The 20,688-nt window shown below is 34.0% G+C and overlaps 1 protein-coding gene and 1 long non-coding RNA gene across 2 annotated transcripts; one reads left to right on the top strand and one right to left on the bottom strand.

Annotated features, from left to right (window-relative positions):
* Positions 1–542: 542 nt before the first annotated feature.
* LOC127105679 (putative calcium-transporting ATPase 11, plasma membrane-type) lies at positions 543–19,174 on the top strand. The gene is made up of 7 exons (XM_051042880.1): positions 543–893; positions 15,347–15,401; positions 15,496–17,450; positions 17,572–17,730; positions 17,917–18,088; positions 18,156–18,454; positions 18,693–19,174. Exons 1-7 carry the CDS (start codon positions 720–722, stop codon positions 18,999–19,001), a joined length of 3,123 nt encoding a protein of 1,040 aa, XP_050898837.1. The 5' UTR covers positions 543–719; the 3' UTR covers positions 19,002–19,174.
* Positions 7,418–9,645, bottom strand: LOC127105680 (uncharacterized). Its single transcript, XR_007795103.1, has 2 exons — positions 7,973–9,645; positions 7,418–7,685 (listed from the first exon to the last, which is right to left on the bottom strand). It is a non-coding gene; the product is annotated as an uncharacterized LOC127105680 (long non-coding RNA).
* Positions 19,175–20,688: the final 1,514 nt, after the last annotated feature.

Below are 20,688 nucleotides of genomic sequence, written 5' to 3'. Positions count from 1 at the left end.
CAGGCCGATCATTGAATTTTTGATCAATTTCATGTAATTTATATTATAACATAAATAATTTTTTTCAATATTTTATTTAATTAATTGTTAAATAAACCATTAAAAATAAAAATAAAAATAATTTATGTATATGTGTCAGATGAATTGGCGCATACACCAATGCATATGCACATATGCCATGGTTGTAGACGCCTCCATGTAATGCTTGAAAGCATGCGTCAGCATCAGTGACGCCTTCTCTTCATATTAAATGGATGCGTCAGTTGATCTAACGCATCTGTTTGGATATGTGGTTATTCCGGTGATTTTTTTAAAAAAATAGTTATATTAAAAATTAATTTAAAAAATATCATTATTTAAAAATAAAAATAAAATCATAAATGAACTTATAAAATGGTCAATCTTTTGCGCGCACACAACCAAAAAAAAGTCAATAAAACATCCTGAATAGTAGATGAAAAAATGCACATTAAGGATTTTTTCTCTTCTTCAGTAGTATAGAGACCACAAAAGTGTCTCGTGGTAGTTGTATATCTCTCTTTATTTAAGCCATTTTCGGCAACAAGACTTGAAAGTTTCTTCACGTCCCATTTAATTTTCTTTTAATTAAGAAAAATAACAAATAATAATAATAATAGTAACAAGATCATAATAATATTAATGATAATAATAGAAAGAAGACAGTGTGATTGTGAAGCTTAGTGAGTGGGTAGACAGTAATGGAGAAGTACCTGAGAGAAAACTTCCACGTGCAACCTAAACGACCTTCGGAAGACGCTCAACTGCGATGGAGATCCGCCGTATCCGTCGTCAAGAACCCCCGCCGTCGCTTCCGATGGGTTGCCAATCTCGCCCAACGTGCCGACGCCGAACAAAAACGCAAGAAACTCCAGGTCATCATTTCTTCTCTTCTTTTCACTTTTTATTAAATCAAATATATTTCTTTATTTTTAATACTATCGGTAATTATTGTTCATTTTTCGATCCATTTCTGTTAGAGATCAAAATCTAAGTAGTTTTAATCATTTCGGATTTCCTTTTTCTTTTTAAATTGTTTGAGATTATACAAAACTGAGGAAATTGGTATCGTTACGGCAAAATTCAGGTGATATAAACGTGATGACATCAATGCCTCTTGTAAATTAGAAACAATGGAAAATTTTAACTTTTGCATATTATTTTTAAGAGTTAAATTATACTCTCTTTATTTCAAAATATATGTCATAAATTTGAAATTAATAGTAGTACAAAAATATTAAATACATAGATTCAAGTTCCACCTATGACACCCAACTTATTTAACTTTAAAATATTGAATTTCAATCATTAAATTATTTTAAAACATTGAATATTAACAAAAGAAACAAAAAATATGTATTAGTTAGCAAACGGCAAATCAAATAGGGATGTTTATTAGAAATATATATTAATATTTCAATGATATTATATAAATATAATTTGGAATAAACTTTTTTAAGTTAAAATGACATATGTATATTGTAAAGCATGGAGTATAAAAGGGAGAGTTGCATTTTTTTTGGAATACTACAAATAATGAATAGTTAGGTAAATTAAAAAAATAAAATAAAACATATCAATACAAAATATTAATATATTATTATTACTTGAAAATAATAAAGAAATATTTGAAAGATAAAAGTTTGTTAGATTGATAAAATTTCAGCCTAATAGCATTTTTTGTTTGGCTTTTTGGAAGAGGCAAAACAAATTATAAAGATGTAAAATTGATTCTAAAATAATTTTGTGATGTTTAGTTCTTCTAAAATAAATTTAATTCTATTTCAGGAATTGATTCTTGAAACTATAATTTAAAATATTTAATTAACTTTATATAAATGTATTCAAATATAAATCAAGTATATTAAACTCATTTTTGATAAAATTAAATTTACAAAATTCAATTATGTTAAAATTAATTTTATTTATCGTCAATCAAACACACATTAACTCTAACATGAACATTAACTCTAACATGAACCTTGTTCGACTTCTGAAAGTGTTATTTTTGTAAATATTTATAAGTGTTATTTGAATTTCATTAAGTGCAATATTTAGTATATATTATTACTCATACTTAGGAGAATTTATTTACCGATAAAGAATTTGTTAGAATTAACTAATATGTTAGCTTTACTCTTATTCTAATTACTTTTCTCCATGTGTCTCACAATTCTCATTTCATAATATATTATAAGAGTTTTTCAAAAAATATTATTGGGTTCTTCTTTCATCGGGCCACACAACAACAATTATGGTCACACTTGCAATAACATCATCGTTCATTCATGGATCTTCAATTATAATTCTCCATCCATTGCCTAAAGTATCATGTACATGGATCTCACATCTACGGTAATCAATATACACATATGTCTGTGACGATCTTGCATCTATGTCAATACAAGGTTGGACCATATCCAATATGTAATTTAGACTACAAACTTCCTCTAGTCTTAACTTTTCATGAAACATGAAGTCCGATCTCAGCTATTTCTTGAATATATAACATTTCAAATCATTGTTTGTTTTGCCAACTTCATTTGCTACCTTTTTAAACCGGTAAATGCATTCTCGTAGGATTTCCTTCATTTTCTGTTGGATCCTACTAAGCACAACTATGGTGGTGGATTTTCGCTTCCGCCATGTGAATTGGGCAATGAAGGAGTCGCATAAATCATTCTAAGAACTTATGCTTTCATTCGGGGGGGCCTTAAACCACATCATGGCGACTTTGTTAAGGGTTCATATGAACATCTTGCATTTTACGGCTCCCCGAGTGGATATTATTCTAGCTTGGTATCTATATGCTCAATATATTCGTCCAGATCCTCTATTATGTCACAACTCTCTAGTTTTTGGGGCTTTTCAATGGATCTGGGGATCCTGCTATTGAGGATTTATCTTGAGAGCGGATTCCTCATTCGATTATTAGGTTGTGTTTTAGGGCCATATTGCTCCTCCTTGCAGAAGTGGTATGATGGGGATTGTTAATGACAACGATCACCCGGGGGCACATGACTCTCGCCTCTTCCTCCAGAACCATGAGGAAGAGTTTGATGTCTTCGATGTACATTATGGTCTGACTTTCTATGGGCCTCCTTGTGTAGTAAAAATGTTTCGAAGAAGATAGGTTCCAGTTCAATTCTTTACTCGTCATGTGAGACGTTCTCACAAATGTAATTATCCTTGGGAGAAGCGAACTATAAAGTTTCTTCCATCTGAAATGTACTTTTAGGGAGGATGTGTGAATTCTTGTTGCACTAGGTTATAAATATTGTTAAGCAAATCGTTTTCAAATTATGTGACTAAACTATCTTGCAATTATTCGAGACTATGGAGGAATAATACAGTGTGACGAAGGTTGATTCGATGTTTGAACTTGGAGCGATTATAGAACTGTTGGAGGTGCCAAATTTTGTGGCGTTGTAACTGCATGGAGAGTTGGTTGCAATAGTAATTGTGGGATTGGTGTTGTGTGCAGTGCTTGAGCGAGTGACTTTCGTTGCTTCCATGATAGTGGAACTAGATCGATAATTTGTAAAAAGAGAGCTATGTTTTCAAAGAGGAAAAACCGGTGATCTAAAAGAGAAATGATCAACGATTTAGAAATCGGCCTATGATTCTCATTGAGATGAGTGCTCTTTTGGCCGAATCGAAAAAATAATGTTGAATGCCTTAGTGTTCTTATCCAATTGTGTTCTAATGAAGCAATGTGAATTGCTAAGACTTATCGTGGGGAGGGTAATTTCGTGTAATTCTTGAAAGGTTGAATGGAAATTTTGCAATGGTTAAATATCATATTATTTTATTAATCGTTTACCTATGACGATTATTGGTTCATCTATGGTGCTTGAACATAAAGGAAAATTGGTTTGACTGTTACTCTAGAGGAACCATCATCCTTAACCAATCTTTCTAGTGGAAGGAAATTATTTATTAAAAATTAAGTAGTTGGACGGATAAGCAATGTAATTTTTCAAAAAACAAGGTCATGTTATTGATACATTGCTAATAAAAACCATGATCTCTTACAAGAGTTTTGCTATTAAAGAAGTTGGTAGCTTGAAACTCTTCCATGGGTTCGAGGTTAAACATTCAAAAACAATCAGGGCATTTAGAAATCGAATGTAGAAAAATGTCTCTTAGTCTAATTAAAATATTGACTTTTTATTATGTTAAATCAAATAGAATACTTGTTCACCAAAGCTCTTAACCTTTAACCGTTATTCCGCCTCATTTGCAAGCTTAGATTAATAGACACCTACCTATCCTTGAGTATGCTTCAGAACCATAAAAGAGAGAGGTGTCACATCTACAACAATTAACCATCATTTATGACTCATATACCACTTTCACTCTTATACCACACATATTCATTTCTATACATACCTATACTTTTCACCCTTACTACCAAACACTCGCCTCCCCACCATTAAAACTATGTCTCAAGTTGAGGTTCATAATCACATAGACAAAGTTTTATGCTATACTTCTGATTAACATTTTAAGTTGCAACATCTTTACCCAAATTGACACTTACTCTTAATTAGTGACAATAATGAACCACCACATATGCACTCTAACGCACACTAAAACACGACTGCAGAAGTTGTTATTAAAGGAGTTACTCATGTGATATTGAATGATTTACTAAGTATGCTAACATGAGCTTATCGTAGGATTGATGTACACCAACATAGCCTTGTAACTAATTCTAATTGAAATTTTTAATACAATTAGTTATGGTTACAACAAACCTAAAACCTTTTAACTGACTAGTGTCGGTCAACCCTAGATCTTACCTGCTATAACAGGTAACCAACTAGATCTATATATACTTCTGATAAATTAGCTAATAAAGGAAGTAGGGATGAGAGAAATATTAGTTTTAAGTTAAGGAATCATGTATCAAGATACAACACCAATACACATGATGAAAAGACATTTCATTAACTGAGATGATACAAAAATATAGTGTGATATATATAAGACATTAAAATAACAGAATGTGCCTAATAATAAGGGAAAAATAACAGCTATTAAATAACTTCTAAACTAAGAATAAAGTCAATTATGATATGGTTTCTATGTGTAAGACACCCCCACAAGCTGGACTATGGAGGTTGAGAAGTCCAAGCTTGGAAATATAAGAATCAAACGTAGGTTTGTATAGCAACTTCGTCAGAAAATCAGCGAGTTGGGAGCGAGCATGAATGGGAAACAACTTGATGAGGCTATATTTTTCAATCTTTTCTCGGGTGATGTGGCAATCGATCTCGACGTGTGCATATCTCTCATGAAAGGACGGGTTGTGGGCAAGGTCAATTGTGGAGTTATTGTCGCAGTAGATGGATGTAGGTTGTTGAAAAGTGTGGTTCAGATCCTTGAACAAGTAATTGAGCCATTGAATTTCGCATGTCAAGCTGGCCAAAGCTCGATATTAAACCTCTGAGCTACTCCGAGAAACAATGCTCTTCTTTTTGGATTTCCATGATATGAGTGATGATCCTAAGAAGACGACATAACCAGATATGGATTTTCTAGACATCGGACAAAAAGCCCAGTATGAATATGCAAAACCAGACAAGAATTTGAGTGAGCAGAGTGAAAAAGACCAGTAGCATGGGTTGTTTTTTAATATTGTAAAACCCTTAGAGCATTTTTAAAATGAACAACTTTAGGATTGGAAATATACTGGCTAAGGTGTTAAACGACAAAATCTCTATCCTCTATAGAGGTTGTTAAATATAAGAGTTTTCCAATAAGTCTCTGATATTGAGACTCATCCTCAAAGGGAAGGGAGTTGACACAATCAAGTTTGAGAAAAGGATCATAGGGAGTGTTCAAAGGTTTGGTAGCAAGTTGGCCACAATCATTAAAAAGTTCTAAGGTATATTTTTTTTAGTTAATTAAAATACCTTTGGAGGGTCTAGCAACTTCCAAACCAAAAAAAGTCAAAGACTCTCTAAGTCCTTAATCTTAAAACTATTGTGAATATGATTTTTGACAAGTTGAATTTCACAAAAATCATTAACGGCAATAACAATATCATCAACGCATATAAGCAAAGCAGTGAAAGAAGAATTTTTATGTTTAGTGAAAAGAGAGTAGTCGACAACAGAAGGTTTATACCCAATATTTAATAAATAGTTATAAATTTTAACATACCATTGTGTACTAGCTTGTTTGAGTTCGTAGATGGACTTTTGAAACTTGCAGACTTTTGTATGATTGGAATCAGAATTTTGTAAAACTAAACCTTTTGGTAAAGTCATATAAACTTCTTCATGAAGGTCACCATGTAAAAAAGCATTATTAATGTCTAATTGTTCTAAGTACCAACCTTTTAACGAAGCTAAAGCAAGGAGGGATCTTACCGTAGTGAGCTTAAAAACCGGAGAAAATGTGTCAAAGTAATCGATACCTTCAACTTTAGTGTATCCTTTGGCAACGAGACATGCTTTGTAGCATTCAATGAAGCCATTTGCATTGTACTTAACTTTATATACCCATTTACAAGCTATAGGTGTTTTTGTGGGATTATGGGGAGATGGAAGAGGAGATGGAGGATGGATTGTGAAAGGTTCCATAGTTGTAGTTTGAGTTAGAGTTTCAAGGTCAGGTTGGCTGGTATTGGGCACAAGTGTGGGGCAATTTTTTGAAGGAGTGTTATTTTGGTGAAAAGGGAAGGTGGTCTCATGAAAAAATAGCATTTCGTGAGATAAAAAATTGTGAAACTTTAAATCATAAAGAAGGTATCCTTTGGTACCATTTCTATATCCTAAAAAAACAATTTTCTTAGCACGACGATCAAAGTTAGTGCGATGAGCAGTAATAATAGAAGCATAAGCAAGACAATCAAAGGTTTTAAGATACAAAAAATTTGGAGGCTTATTATAAAGTAATTGAAAATGGGATTTGTTTTTCAAGAAGGGAGTAGGAATTTTGTTAATTAGATGAACAACATGATGAATGGAAAAATGCCAAAAAAAATTGAGGAAGGTTTGCGTGAAAGGAAAGAGCCAAAACAATATTTAAAATACGTTGGCCTTTCCTTTCAACCAAACCATTCTGTTGAGGGCATTCAACACACGATCTTTGGTGGAGAATGCCTTTGGAATTAAAAAAATCATGCATTAAAAATTCAGTCCCATTATCACTTCTAATAAATTTCAAAGTAGTGGAAAATTGATTTTCTATAAAGGAGATAAAGGTGCGAAGATGTTGACGTGTTTCAGATTTAGATTTCATTAATATGACCCAGGTAAACCGACTAAAATCATCTACAAGGGTCAGAAAAAATCTATGTCCAACGAGGGAGGGAATAAAATAGGGTCCCCAAATATCGGTGTGGACAATGTCAAACATATGAGAAAAAGTACTATTACTAACATGGTAAGGCAAATGCTTTTGTTTAGATAAATGACAAACATCACAAGGACCAAATTTATTATATGTAATAAAAGGAAGTTGAGTAGATATGCATTTGTACACAGAGTCAGAGATATGGCCTAACCTAAGGTGCCATAAATTAGTGTATTCTCTAAGGTAGAAGCAGTAAGTAAACTAGAAGCAGGAAAGATATTACATGTTGTAAGTTAAGCATGTAGCACATAGAGATCACAATATCATTTAGCTAAACCAATAATCTTCAAGGATGAATTCTGCAAAATTAAACACTTATCAACATGAAAATTTAGGAAACAATCAATAGCAAAGGCTAGTTGAGTCACAAAAATCAAATTAATAGTAGATGAAGGAATATAAAAAACATGCTCAAGAGTAATTGAAGAAGAAAGCATAACAGTGCCAGAGATTGTGGCAGTAGTAGTTTACCCATTGGGCATTTTGAGAGTAAAGGGGGAAATGGTTTGATAGGTATTAAAATTAGATATAATAAGTTATATGGTGTGTGGCACCAGTGTCAATTATCCAAGGATTAAATCCTTACCCAAAGGTGTTAAAATAGTGTTGACATTACCATTGGAAGAGACAGTATAGTTGAGCTCCGAATTCTGAGTTGTAGTATAATGAACATTGTTGGTGGGGAGATGTTGTTAAAGCAAGTTAAGAATTTGATTGTGTTGATCTTGAATCATTACATTGGAGTGATTAGTAGGAAAATAATGTCTGGTTGGGGAAACTTTTGCAATAGTGGAATGAATATAAGGGATTTTCGAAAGATGCTGAAAACCCTGTGGATATCCATGTTTAGCAAAACAACTCTCAACTGTGTGATTTGTGCGGCCGCAGTAGGTAAAGAGTCGAGCAGAAGGTTGATAATTACCACGACCATTGGAAAATTGGGAACGACCTCTTCCTCTGAAAAAGGAAGGTTGCAGGCCACGACCACTTCCACTATGGGGTTGAATGTGGGAAGTTAGGGTTTGATTTTCTGGAACATGGAGGATGGGAGAGGGTGTGGTAAGTTATTTTTCTTGGCCAAGGACGATAGAGAAGTTTTTATCAAGGTTGGGGAGAGGTTCAATCATCATTATTTAGGATCAAAAAATGGAAAATTAATCATTTATACCTTTTAGGAATTTTAGAACCTTGTCTTGGTCACGGAACTTGCGTAGATCAGTGATGGTGCCACAAGTACAAGGAATAACACAAGTGAAATCTCGTGTAGGTCTGTAAGTGTCGATTTGTTCCCAAATGGAAGTGAGATCGGTGAAGTATGTTGAAACATCGAGAACACCTTATTGAAGATGAACAAGATCTTCTTGGAGGTCAGAGAGACGAAAAATATCACCTTATGAAAATCTATTGGGCAAAATATTCCAAACAACCGAGGCATTGTCGAACCATAAGATTGATTGTGAAATGTTATTGGAGACGGAGCGTTAGAGATAAAAGAGAGAACAATATTTTTGCACCGAACCCATGGGTCATGGAGATTGCTGTTGCATTCTGATTTCTGGAAAGTACCATCGATGAAATGGAGTTTGTTCTTGGGGATGAGTTCCACCTTCATAGATCGAGCCCAGGACAAGTAACTTTTTCTATCAAGAGGTGGGGAAACAAGGATTAAAGTAAGATTTTTGTTAGGATGTATGTAGAAAGGGTTTGAGGGATTGGTTGTGAAATCAAGATATCGTTGTTCATCCATGAGCGAAGAGAAGAAGATGAAGCTAGGAACGGAGAAACCGAAAGTTAAGGTTCAAGAAAATTGGGTGAGTTGAGAGTGATTTCGAAGGGTTGAGGGAGGAAAAAGTTTGAAAATGGAAGAATAGGCAAGGTGAAGATGGATTTCTAGATATTTCGATGAATATGCTGAAGGTGGAAGAAGAAGATGGGAAGGAAGAATTTTTTTTTTTCAGAGAACGGTGGAGGAAGAGAGAGAAAGAAGGGAAAAGAATAAAAGAAATTGGAACGAAAAGAAAGGAAAAACAGAAATGATAATACAAAATATGGGTTGGAAATCAAGAGTAACACGTGGCCGAGGTTGATGATGATGAATGGAATGGAAAAAGATAGTCCAATGAGGGAAAAACGTGCACGATGATGAAAGAAAAGACACCGTCCCATGAAAAACATGCACGGAGTGAGAGAAAGAGAGATATCTTTATCTCTGATACCATATCAAGATACATCACTGATACACATAATGAAAACATATTTCATTAATTGAGAAAAACGTCGATGATACAGAAATATAGCCTGATATATAAAGGCCATTAAAATAACATAATGTGCATAATAATAATGGAAAAATAACACCTATTAAATAACTTCTAAACTAAGAATAATATTAATTATGATATGGTTTCTATGTGTAAAATCATGAGATATCTAATGAACACATTACTAACCTGAGTTCTTAGATTTATTTAATAAATAAGAGTATTAAAAAAAATAATTGATAAACATGTTCAAGAACAAATAAATCTATTATGATGATATAATAAACAATTTTGCATCTCAAAAAACTCAAAAAATAAAATTTATTTAAATTATTTCTATAAAAAATTAATTTTATAAGTGTCTTATTCTTAGGATTCGCTATAAGCCTCAATATTTGTTGAAACGAACCTGAATGATTAACTACCTTTTTTCTTCACATTTGCATATTTTAGCTTATTAAACTTAAAGTTTTACTCCATAAACACTTTCAATACACTTTACGGCGACAAACTTGGCATGCCTCAACAAGCTCATTTTCCCTACATTAAGAGAAAAGTAATTCCTAATAAAATGTATATCTATCTCAAGCTATATAAGGCTAGATGAGGGAAGGAATATGTTAACCATTGAATTGAGGACTCTGTATCCCCCTTAGCTTTCCTTTCTTATGTACTAATTAATTTTAATTCCCCCAAAATGGACTAATTTCATATTTATACTTGTTGAATCCATTTCCTTATTCAATAATATAGGAAAAAACCTCTGTTATTCATCACAATTGTTGTTATTGTTGGAAAATTTTCCAAATTCTTGACGTGGAATTTCACCAAACCTATGGAGAATTCCAAATCAATCTTGATAAACAAGAATCAAACTTTCTGATTGATTACTCCTATTTTTCTCCACTCTTCACTCGAGTGAATCAACAAACCTTGGTTGCAAGACGATTCCGCTGCACAATTAATAATGAGAGAAGAAGGAAAATATGAATTGGGAAGAAAGATAAATTAGGGTTTCAACGAAAAAGGGGAAGAAGAAGAATATTTCTGCAGAGTTTCTCCCTACCGTCAAACTGATGCTTATTCAACATTTTCTCCATGCAACTGCTTTATATTACAATGATATGGTACCTCCATATTTATATGATTAGATTACTTGCAAACCAAGCAATCTCCAACTAAGCTAACTAACTCAGCTAAAACAAACAAATAAAGTTAAGTCAACATTCTGTCAAGATACACTTTTTCAACATTTCGACAACTATATATTTTGATACAGAGCATTTCGACAACAACAAACTCTGTCAAAATGATGCTTTAACACAAAGAGTTATATTCATAACACACCACCTAATTCATTGTGTTTAAGTTATCTACATTCATCATTGTTCTTAGTCTTTTGAACACTTCGACCTACACACCTTTTGTCATGATGTCTACAATCTGATTCTCAATTCTGCAGCGTTCCAAGTTCAGATTCACTTTTGCCACTTGCTCTCGAAGATAATGGAACCTCATTTCGATGTGTTTGCTTCTTCCATGTGCTATCAGATTCTTCGCCAGATTGATAGCAGACATGTTGTCGATCTTTATGGTAATCGCTCCATGATCTTTCTGTGTAATTTCCTCGACCAAATTCACCATCCATATTACTTGACATGCACAGAGGGAAACAACTATGTACTCTGTTTCACACGAAGACAATGCCACTACTAGTTCTTTTCTTGAGTTCCAAGCAACTGGTGCACCACATAGCATAAACACATAGCCAATTGTGGATTTTCTATCCTCAATATCACTACACCAACTTGAATCAGTGTAACCCACTAGTTTGCATTATTTTCCTTCATCAACTGCAAGAAATAAAATTTCATAGTCAAGAGTTCCTTTGAGATACCTTAGTATCCTCTTTGTCGCTGCTATATGTGATACCTTTGGTTTCCGCATGAATTTACTCATTATACCTACATTATATCCTAGACCAGGCCTTGTGTAACAAAGGTATCTTAATGACCCAATAAGTTTTATGTACTATGTTGGGTCGACATCATCTTCTTCTGAGTCTTTCAACAGTTACAGTCTTGGTTCAGCAGATGTCGATGTCGAATTCCAGTATTCCATCTTTATCTTTTGAGTATCTTGCTTGCATATCTTCTTTGATGAATCATCAAGCATCTAATACTCTTATAGAATCATATGCCAAGGAAGTATGAAATTTTTCCCAGATCAGACATTTTGAATTCCTTGATAAAAATCACCTTTGAAGTTTCCGATCTCTTTCTTGCAACTACCTGTTATTAATAAGTCATCGACATAGAGACACAATATAAGCAATTCACTTTTGCTTATTCTTACATATATTCCATACTCAATTTTTCACTTCACAATTCCTTCTCCCTTAGAAATCTATCTATCTTCTTATTCCAAGCTTTTGGAGCTTGCTTAATTCCATACAGGGCTTTTTTCATCATGTATACCTTACTTTCTTCACCTTGTTTCACAAACCCAACTGGTTGTGCGACATAAACTTCTTCATCTAAGGGCCATTCCGGAATACACATTTTACATCCATCTGACACATATGCTAGTTGTTAATATTTGCTAGACCAACAGCCAACCTGATTGTTTTGATTATAGTAATAGGTGCAAAGACTTCGTCAAATTCGATTCCTTATTTATGAAGAAATCCTTTCGCCATAAGTCTTTCCATATGTCAAGTTACTTCTCCTTTGGGATTTAACTTCACCTTGTATACCCACATCACATCGATTGCCTTCTTGCTTTGAGGAAATTCGACAAGTGACTAAGTGTTGTTGACTTCGATGAACTTTAGTTCCTCATTCATTGCTTTCATGCACTTAGTTGCATTGATTGGTTTGACATATGCATAGAAAGCATAATGTACCAGCTCACCTTCATCATCGACCACATCATCTGATGTAATCACATATTCTTGCAACCTTGTAAGCATGTGTCTTGTTCTTTGAGGTTTGCTTGTGCTTGCTTGACCTATGATTTCTTCTTGTCGAACTTCTCTTTCAATTTCACTTGATGGTAGATGCTTTCCTTTCAACATACTTCTCACCATATTCATGAGGGTTTTATTCTTCCTTTCTGCAGTTCCATTTTGTTGCGGAGTGTAGGGTGGCACCACCTCATGCATAATCACTTATTTCTCACATAATTTGTCGAAGTCTTTCAACACATATTCTCCACCACCATCAGTCCTCAGAATCTTAAGCTTTCGACCACTTTGTCTTTCGACCATAAACTAAAACTTGGTTAATACCTCAATTACTTCACTTTTCTTCTTGATCAGGTAAGTCCATAATTTTCAACTGAAATCATCTATGAATGTGACAAAGTATATGTTACCTCCAATCGAATCCAACTGGATATGACCACATACATCAGAGTATATGATTTCAAGAATGGCCTTTGACTTGCATCTTGCATCCTTGCTGAAGTTATTCTTGTACTACTTTGCCTACACACATTCCTCACACACTTCATTTGGAATGTCGATTTTTGGTAACCCAGAAACCATATTTATTCTTTTTCAGATCTCTGGTGTCTTTGAAATTGAGATGTCCAAGCCTATAGTGACATATCCATTCATCCTTACTAGCTGCAGTTTCAAGACACTTGTGCTCCATCATATTAAGTTAAATCCTGAAGGTTCTATTATGAGATATAAGACCCTTCAAGATTAACCTTTCACTCGAGTCGATAACTCTCATCATCTTGTCTTTAATCGACACTTTGTAATTCTTTTCGATCCAACATCTCTATGTTGAGAAAATTACTTTTCATGTCTCGTATATGCAATACATTAGAAATTATTAACCTCTTTCCATCTTTCATTGTAATCAAAACATCACCAATACCTTCAGCTGCTAGAGTATTATCGTTTGTAAATTTCACCATGTTTTTCATCGAGGTTTTTATGTTGACAAACCAATGTTTCCTACCAGTCATGTGTGATGAGCATCATGAGTCCAAGTATCATTGGTCCTTGAATCTTTCTTCATCTTTTGTTGTGACCATCGACAACCTTTCTTCTTCTTTATGCTTTAACAGCCTTACATCATTTTCTTGATTCTTATGTTTTTCAAGACAATCACTAGAGTAGTGACCATATTTCTGAAAATTGAAACACTGAATGTGACTTTTGTCAGGTTTTCGTCCACCTCTTATTCCTATACTTACAACACCACCTCTGTGGTTGCTTTGGTATGAGGGTCTTCTTTGATTCGACAAATTTCCTTATTGCTGGTTTCCTCTGCCAGTTGAATTGTTGTAGCTTTCTCTACCTTTATTGTCGAACCATTTTCCTTTGCCTTTCTTTTCTCTTGCTGATTGCACCTGCAAAGCCACATCACTCTTCGACTTGCTTGCAACTCTTTCAGCCATTCTTTGTTCATGAGATTCAAGCGTCCCTTGAAGCTCTTCATTTGTCAATGTTGACAAATCTTTTGAATCTTCTATGACTACTACCACGGGGTTGAATTTTAGAGTCAATGACCTCAAGATCTTTACGACAACTGATCTCGATGTCAACGTTTATCCACATATCTTGATTTAATTTATTAGTTTCGTAATCCCAGTGAAACAAATTAGTTATGCTTTCACTTTCTTCCATCTGAAACAATTCATACTTTCTTTTGTGAGTTTATAACCTCACCTTTTTCACCTTCTCAGCGCCTCCAAACAATTTCTCCAAGATTTCCCATGCTTATTTCATTGATTCTACACCACTAACCTTTTTGAAATTATCTGGAACAATGCATTGATGAATTATAAAGAGAGATTTATAATCTTTCTTCTTCGATTCATTGTGTGCACCCTTTTGTTCATTCATCGCATTTTCTGCAAGCGACATCACTCCCTCATTCACAAGATCCCAAAGATGTTCATAGAAAAAAAACAATCTTCATATGCTTGCACCAATTCTCGTAATTCTGATTCTTCAGAATTGGAATTTTATCAAATTCTGACGTGAAATTTCACTAACCTATCGAGAATTCCGAATCAATCTTGATGAACAAGAATCAATCTTTCTGATTGATTACCCTTCTTGTTCTTCACTCTTCACTCGAGTGAATCAACCAACCTTAATTGTAAGATGATTTCGCTGCACAATTAATAATGAATGATTAATGTTGAGTTTTACGGACACTTCTTGATTTTTTTATTATAAGTTGTTTTGAAAAAAAATTATATTAAATTATCTATTAATTTAAGTTAACAATGAATGATTAATGTTGAGTTTTTCATTATAATTTTAAATTTTTATTTTTTAACTCTAATTCTGAAAATTTTTCTTTCTATATTAGTTAATAAAGAATATTGTAAAATTCTTTGTAAACTCTCTTTTTAATACAATAATTATTATATTTTCCTAATGTTACCGGAAATATCAAAATGATTTATAATAAAAACGGAGATAGTAACTTATATTTAGACAAATGTGGTTTCGAACTATGCATATGCAAGAACTTATTCAAGTGTTCTTTGATCCTTAGGATTGCTGCACTCTAACGAAGCCACCTAAATATTTTAAAAAAAAAAACATACATGATATATATTTTTGGAATGATACGAGGTTATTTATATACGCCTTTCAAAACGTTGCATGACATGCATTTATTATCTGTCTCCCTGACACACTTTGCATATGCTCTAACTATCTTGACCAGGAAAAGATACGAGTGGCTCTCTATGTGCAAAAAGCAGCATTACATTTTATAACCGGTAAACTACATTCAATACCTTTCATTCCACTTTTTTATAACTCTTTTCTTCTCTTCTTTACTGTTACATTCCCTTCTTTCTCACTCACATTCAGCTGGAAACCGAAGAGCTGGTAATTACATGCTCTCCAAAGAGATTCAAGATGCAGGTTTTGGAATCAACCCAGATGATGTAGCATCCATTGTCAGATCCCATGACACTAAATGTTTAGAACATCATGAAGGAGTTGAAGGATTAGCAAAAGCTGTCCGCGTTTCCTTTCAAGAAGGCGTGAGTTCCAGCGATGTAAAACATAGACAACATATCTACGGTCATAACCGCCATACCGAGAAACCCTCAAGGAGTTTCTGGATGTTTGTTTGGGATGCAATGCAAGACTTAACACTGATTATCCTTATTCTATGTTCTGTTGTTTCAATCGGTGTTGGAATCTTAACCGAAGGTTTTCCTAAAGGTATGTATGATGGACTTGGAATCATACTATGTATTATTTTAGTTGTTTTTGTCACTTCAATAAGTGACTATAAACAGTCTTTGCAATTTAAGGATTTGGATAAAGAGAAAAAAAATGTAAGCATTCATGTTACAAGAGATAGTAGAAGACAGAAGGTTTCTATTCATGAACTAGTGGTTGGAGATATAGTTCATCTCGCAATCGGAGACATAGTTCCTGCAGATGGATTATTTATATCTGGTTTTAGTCTATTGGTCGATGAATCAAGTTTATCCGGTGAGAGTGAAGCAGTGAACATGGACAAACAGAAGCCTTTTCTGTTATGTGGGACCACAGTTCAAGATGGTTCTGCTAAGATGCTAGTGACTGCGGTCGGTATGAAGACAGAATGGGGAAGATTGATGGAAACCTTGAATGAAGGTGGTGATGATGAAACACCTCTTCAGGTTAAACTAAATGGTGTTGCTACACTTATTGGAAAGATAGGATTAGGTTTTGCATTGGTAACGTTCTTAGTTCTAACTGGTAGGTTCTTATTGGTGAAAATATCGCATGATAGTATCGCTAAATGGTCTCTAGATGATGCGTCTAAGCTTCTCAACTTCTTTGCTACTGCTGTTATTATAATAGTTGTGGCAGTTCCTGAAGGGTTACCTTTAGCAGTTACACTAAGCCTTGCATTTGCAATGAAGAAACTAATGAACGATAAGGCACTAGTTAGGCACTTATCTGCATGTGAAACAATGGGTTCTGCTGGTTGTATTTGCACCGATAAAACTGGAACTTTGACTACAAATCAAATGGTTGTTGACAAAATATGGATTTGTGAACTAACTAAAGCAATTAAAACCGGAAATTTCGATGAAAGTGTGTTGAAGAAATCAATTTCCGTGGAGATATTTGATCTACTTTTGCAGTCCATATTTCAGAATACTGCCTCCGAGGTTGTTAAAGGTGAAGATGGAAAGAACAAGGTGATGGGAACTCCAACAGAATCAGCATTGCTTGGATTTGGTTTGATTTTAGGAGGTGATACTAAGTTTTACAATGACAAGTATAAGATAATGAAAGTTGAGCCTTTCAATTCAAACAGAAAAAAGATGTCGGTTCTTGTTTCCCTTCCAGATAGCACCAACAAAACTAGAGCATTTTGTAAAGGAGCATCAGAGATAGTGGTTAAAATGTGTGACAAAGTTGTTAATGCAGAAGGAAAAGTTGTTGATTTGAATGAACAACTAAGAAACAACATCAATGAAGTTATTAATGGTTTTGCTTGCGATGCACTGAGAACACTGTGCATAGCTTTTAAGGATATTGAAGGAAGCTCTGAAAGTGATAGCAGTATTCCTGAGGATAAATATACTCTAATTTCAATTATTGGAATCAAGGATCCAGTGAGACCTGGAGTAAAAGAAGCTGTTAAGACTTGTTTGGCAGCTGGAATCACTGTAAGAATGGTAACTGGTGATAATATAAACACTGCTAAAGCTATAGCTAGAGAATGTGGTATTTTGACTGATGGTTTAGCCATAGAGGGACCAGATTTCAGAAACAAGACTCAGCAAGAAATGGAAGAGATAATACCTAAATTGCAGGTTGTGTTACCAATTCCATTTTGTATCTAAAATAAATTAGATTCCTTAGGGCTAGAATATATGTTTTTATTCTAGTTTTCATGCTACATTTATATAATGGTTGGCTAATGCGCGCGTGTAGGTAATGGCTCGATCTTTGCCTCTTGATAAGCACACCTTAGTGACTCATTTGAGGAAGGACTTTCATCAAGTTGTGGCAGTAACAGGTGATGGGACCAATGATGCTCCAGCTTTGCATGAAGCTGATATTGGATTTGCTATGGGTATTGCTGGAACCGAGGTTTGTCACATGCTTAAAAACTGATAGAATGTAACCAAATGTATCAAGGTCATATTGATGTTAGACACGTATAAGACATGTAACACATCTTCAATCAAAAGTATCAATACTATATAAGTTAAAATGCTAGGCACAAAGCAAAACATGTTATATAGTTTGAGAAATGTTAACCTTGATCTTGTGCAGGTTGCAAAAGAAAATGCGGATGTGATTGTGATGGACGATAACTTCACCACAATAGTGAATGTAACAAGATGGGGTCGTTCGGTTTATATTAACATACAAAAGTTTGTCCAGTTTCAGTTAACAGTTAATGTTGTAGCTCTCATGCTGAATTTTGTTTCAGCTTGTGTATCAGGTAGAACATCATATTAGTATAATTCACCTAAAGCATAAAAAAACTTGTAATACGATTTTAATCACAGGCTCTGCTCCTCTTACTGCTGTTCAAATGCTATGGGTAAACATGATAATGGACACACTAGGTGCATTGGCATTGGCTACAGAACCTCCCCATGATGGATTGATGAAGAGACCACCTATTGGAAGAAATGCCAAGTTCATCACTGGGGTCATGTGGAGGAACATCATTGGTCAGAGTCTTTATCAATCTATCGTCCTTTTAGTTCTTAAATTTCGTGGGGAACACATTCTCAACCTCAACGGACCTGATGCTACCGTCACTCTAAATACATTCATATTCAACACCTTTGTGTTTTGCCAGGTATCTCATTATTTTTTTCTTAAAAACTTGTATCTGACCTTAACACGGACTAGTCCAAAGAGACTAATCCCACTCGACTGGCGGAGACCCATTTAAAGCTAGAGTTTTGAACAAAGTCTGTATGGACTAGTTCAGCACAAGAATTGTTAGCATCTACCAGGATTCTATTAGGTGAAAACATTTTCCAACTTGTGTCATTATTTAACACATTTTTCGATTCCATCTATGAAATAAACAGGTATTCAACGAGGTGAACAGCCGCGACATGGAAAAGATAAATGTTTTCGAAGGACTATTCAGTAGTTGGATATTTCTGATAGTAATGGCCGCAACAATATGCTTTCAAATCATAATAGTTGAATTTCTTGGTGCTTTTGCTCAAACAGTGCCACTCAGTAGTGATTTGTGGCTCATAAGTGTGATGGTTGGTGCAGTAAGTTTACCAGTAGCTGTTGTCCTAAAGTGCATTCCAGTTCCTGTCAAAAATTACGTCGCAACGCATCACGATGGCTACGAGCAGCTTCCAAGTGGACCAGAGTTGGCATGAATATGATGGATACTTCTTCATTTTACTATAAGCTTGCATGCATTCTTTTAAAAGCATATAAAGAGTCACTCTATTTTCCTTCTCATACAACACTCATTTCATGTCTCTATACTAGGTAGGAACTACTTCTTTTTTCTCCATTCAGATTTTTTTTATAATCAACGATAGAAATTTAGCTATATAGTTCATTGAGTTAAACTATTAGAATTAGCTAGGCGTAAAAAAATTGAAAGTATCTAAAGAGCTTGATTTTGACTTTGAATTAAGATTAGTCAGCCGTAAAAAAAATGATATAGTATCTAAAGAGTTTGATTTTGACTTTGAATTAGAATTAGTTAGGCGTACCAAAAATGAAAGCATTTAAAGAGCTTGATTTTGACTTTAAATTTGAATTAGTTAACGTAAATAAAAATGAAAGTATTTAAAGAGTGATTTAATTATTAACATATTTTTATAATTAACAAATATTCATTCAATTCAATTATATATTTCTTAATACAAGAAATATTTTAATGTTAACTATTTCTTCTTCTTCTTCATTTTTAATTACTTTTTTGTTTTTTTTTCTAATTTTTTTTCTTGAGCTTTTTTATTCATTGAATTATTTTTGTTTTACTCAATACATTTTTATTATTGCACATTCTGGGCTAAATGTGGTATGTTGCTCCAACATTTTTTAATCCAAACAACATTGACCTTATAATCGAAATTGGTGTGATTGGTCATGACGTTGTCTTTGGCACGTAAAGTTCATCCTTATTTCAGTGTAATACGAGTATGCGGCCATAATACTTAGTACTTGAAATTGAGGCGCCATCAATTAGGCAACCAATGTTTGGTAGTGAAATGGACATTTAAGACATGCTTTGTTTAGGTTGTTCAAATCTACACAAATTCGACATTTTTTCGGAGGCTTTCTATAACATCACGACATTAGCTAGCCATATTGGGTATTTGATCTCTTCAATGAACATGACCTCCTTCAATTTGATCACATCCTCTAAGATGATCACTCTACTATCTACCCTTTTTTGGCTTCCTTCCTTTGAGTGACTACAGATTTGTCGTATCTAGAAAAAAAGAGTACGATCTCGCGAAGCGCAATCGCATGCTCGTAAAAATAGATTAATAGAGTCGTCATCGAACTTTATTTATTCTCCAAAAGAGAAAGAGAAAATATTGATAAACCCCTGAAACAACGACAATGATATGCTCATCGTAACCAAATCAGGATTTGGGAGTCGCAAGAAGAATATATTAGCACCGTCCACGTCCATTATACTCAAAGGAAACATGTTAGTATTAAAAATGTTAGATTTCTCGAGTTATTAAAAAAATATATTAGAACCATAAGTTTTTTTTTTTAATTTAGATCACAAACATATCATCACCAAAAGGTGGTTGTAGCAACAAGGGACACCACCCAGTCTACAACATAACATCACAAACATTTGTTAAAATTAAAAAAAAAAACTAATATTGGCATGACACTTGTTATGCGACTTAAAAAAGAAAAAAAATAATAACAATACTTAATGAAGAAACTAACAAGTTAAAACATGAAGGTAAATAAACAGTGAAAAGTGTTATTCTCCTCTCTCGATGGTAGAGGTAACGCAGGGGGCGGCCAGCCGACTGCCTTGGCAGAGGCGGTGACACATCCCTCCCCCTCTCAATCACCTCTCTT

The sequence above is a fragment of the Lathyrus oleraceus genome, chromosome 7 (assembly GCF_024323335.1).
Source record: "Lathyrus oleraceus cultivar Zhongwan6 chromosome 7, CAAS_Psat_ZW6_1.0, whole genome shotgun sequence".
In the NCBI taxonomy this organism is placed as follows: domain Eukaryota; kingdom Viridiplantae; phylum Streptophyta; class Magnoliopsida; order Fabales; family Fabaceae; genus Lathyrus; species Lathyrus oleraceus.
The sequence above is the reverse complement of the archived record's forward strand: the minus strand, read 5'-3'. Positions and strand labels throughout refer to the sequence as shown.

What these genes read in the sequence shown, in the direction of transcription:
- LOC127105679 (XM_051042880.1), top strand. Translation starts at nt 720, where the DNA reads ATGGAGAAGTACCTGAGAGAAAACTTCCACGTGCAACCTAAACGACCT. An exon ending in TGGGTATTGCTGGAACCGAG is followed by an intron (nt 17,731 to 17,916) that starts GTTTGTCACATG and finishes GATCTTGTGCAG; the next exon opens with GTTGCAAAAGAAAATGCGGA. An exon ending in ACACCTTTGTGTTTTGCCAG is followed by an intron (nt 18,455 to 18,692) that starts GTATCTCATTAT and finishes TGAAATAAACAG; the next exon opens with GTATTCAACGAGGTGAACAG.